This window comes from Spermophilus citellus (assembly GCF_964194105.1).
Source record: "Spermophilus citellus genome assembly, chromosome: 2".
Lineage (NCBI taxonomy): Eukaryota > Metazoa > Chordata > Mammalia > Rodentia > Sciuridae > Spermophilus > Spermophilus citellus.
The window spans coordinates 199,042,083-199,043,609 of NC_138183.1; the positions used below are offsets into that span (position 1 = coordinate 199,042,083).

At 43.9% G+C, this 1,527-nt stretch overlaps 1 protein-coding gene across 1 annotated transcript; it reads right to left on the minus strand.

The window, feature by feature from the left end:
* Nucleotides 1-328: 328 nt before the first annotated feature.
* LOC308642135 (olfactory receptor 56A4-like) lies at nucleotides 329-1,258 on the minus strand (the record flags this gene model as incomplete). The annotated part of the gene is made up of 1 exon (XM_081280741.1): nucleotides 329-1,258. The coding sequence occupies one exon, from the start codon at nucleotides 1,256-1,258 to the stop codon at nucleotides 329-331; it is 930 nt and encodes a 309-aa protein (XP_081136867.1).
* Between the last annotated feature and the right edge of the window lie 269 nt (nucleotides 1,259-1,527).

A 1,527-nucleotide genomic window follows, 5' to 3' on the forward strand; every position in this document is an offset into this window, starting at 1 on the left:
CAACCATTGAAATAACATTTCTTCTTTATTTGACAAACCATATCACTCCAAGTTCCTGAAGCTATGCCTTGATAAGTCCCTTTCAATTGATAAGGCAAGAAAAAAACTTACAAGTTATTCCAAAAGACAAAAGTCAAGCTTCTAGTCAGTGTAACAGAAAACAGGCATCAATATATGAATCTCCCATAGTCAGCAATTGAGCAAAGCAACAGACAAACTTACTCTTACATGAAATATTTAAAGTTCCTATGCATTGTGAAAATTAATTCCCATTGTCAATTTCTGTTTCCAAGGTCAGGTCTCACTCATTTGACTTCTTAAAAGCTTCTCAGCAGTTTCTGGATTCCCTGCTTGATTCTTTGGTCCTTACACCATAAACAATGGGGTTCAGCTCTAGGGGAATGAGGTGGTGCAGGATGTTGAGAAGGATGGGGACATCAGGGGAAATTCTCTCTCTGGCCAGGTTAGTGATGACCAGAACCAGCATCACTGTGCTGAAGAAGAGGATGAGGATGAAGTGGGACCCACATGTGCTCAGGGCCTTGGCCACAGCACCCTCACCCTTGATCCTTATCACAACTTTCAATATAAAGGAGGAGGAGAGAACAATAAGGATAAGGTCAGAACCCAGCAGCGTCCAGCCAGCCACAAACTGATAGAGTCGGTTGATGATGATGTCATCACAAGATAGTTTGGACACAGACAGGTTAGTACAGATGCAGTTCTTGATGATGTTTCCTGCACAGTATCTTAGTCTAGCAGAAAGGATGGGAACTGGAAGAGAAAAGAAGGCATTTCTGGCTATAACAAAGACAGCAGCCCTGACCACAAACTGGCCAGTGATGATGGAGGGGTACCGCAGTGGATGGCAGATGGCCACATAGCGGTCATAGGCCATCACCATGAAAGTGCAGGACTCCATCATCAGGAAACTGTTCATGATGAACATCTGGAGGAAGCAGGCAGAGAAGCTGATGGGTCTGAGTTCAAACCAAAAGATGGCCAGGACCTTGGGGATGACAGTGAGGCAGAGCACAATGTCCAGCAGGGAGAGGAGGCTGAGCAGGTAGTACATGGGCTCATGCAGCGAGGCTTCCAGCCAGATGACAATGAGGAGGGTGGTGTTGGCCCTCATGGCCAGGAGGAAGAAGAGGCTGAGGGGCATGGACAGCCAGTGCTGCCAACTCTGGTAGTTAGGGAAGCAGAAGAGGAGGAATTCAGAGATCAGTGCAGTGGAGTCGTTGTTGGACAATGCCATAAAAAGTATCCCAATAAAACTGGAAATATAAACTACCTTACAATGAAGTACTGAAGTATATGATCACAGAAAGTATGTATCCTTGATGTGGTGGACTTCGGGTTTACACTGGAGCCCAAACCTGTCTCAATGAAATTTTAAAATAATCACCAACATCATCATCATTATCATCATCATCATCATCATCATCATCAACAACAACAACATCACATCGTGAAAATTATTAACATCATCAACATCATCATTGTCATTAACAGCAACAGTTATCT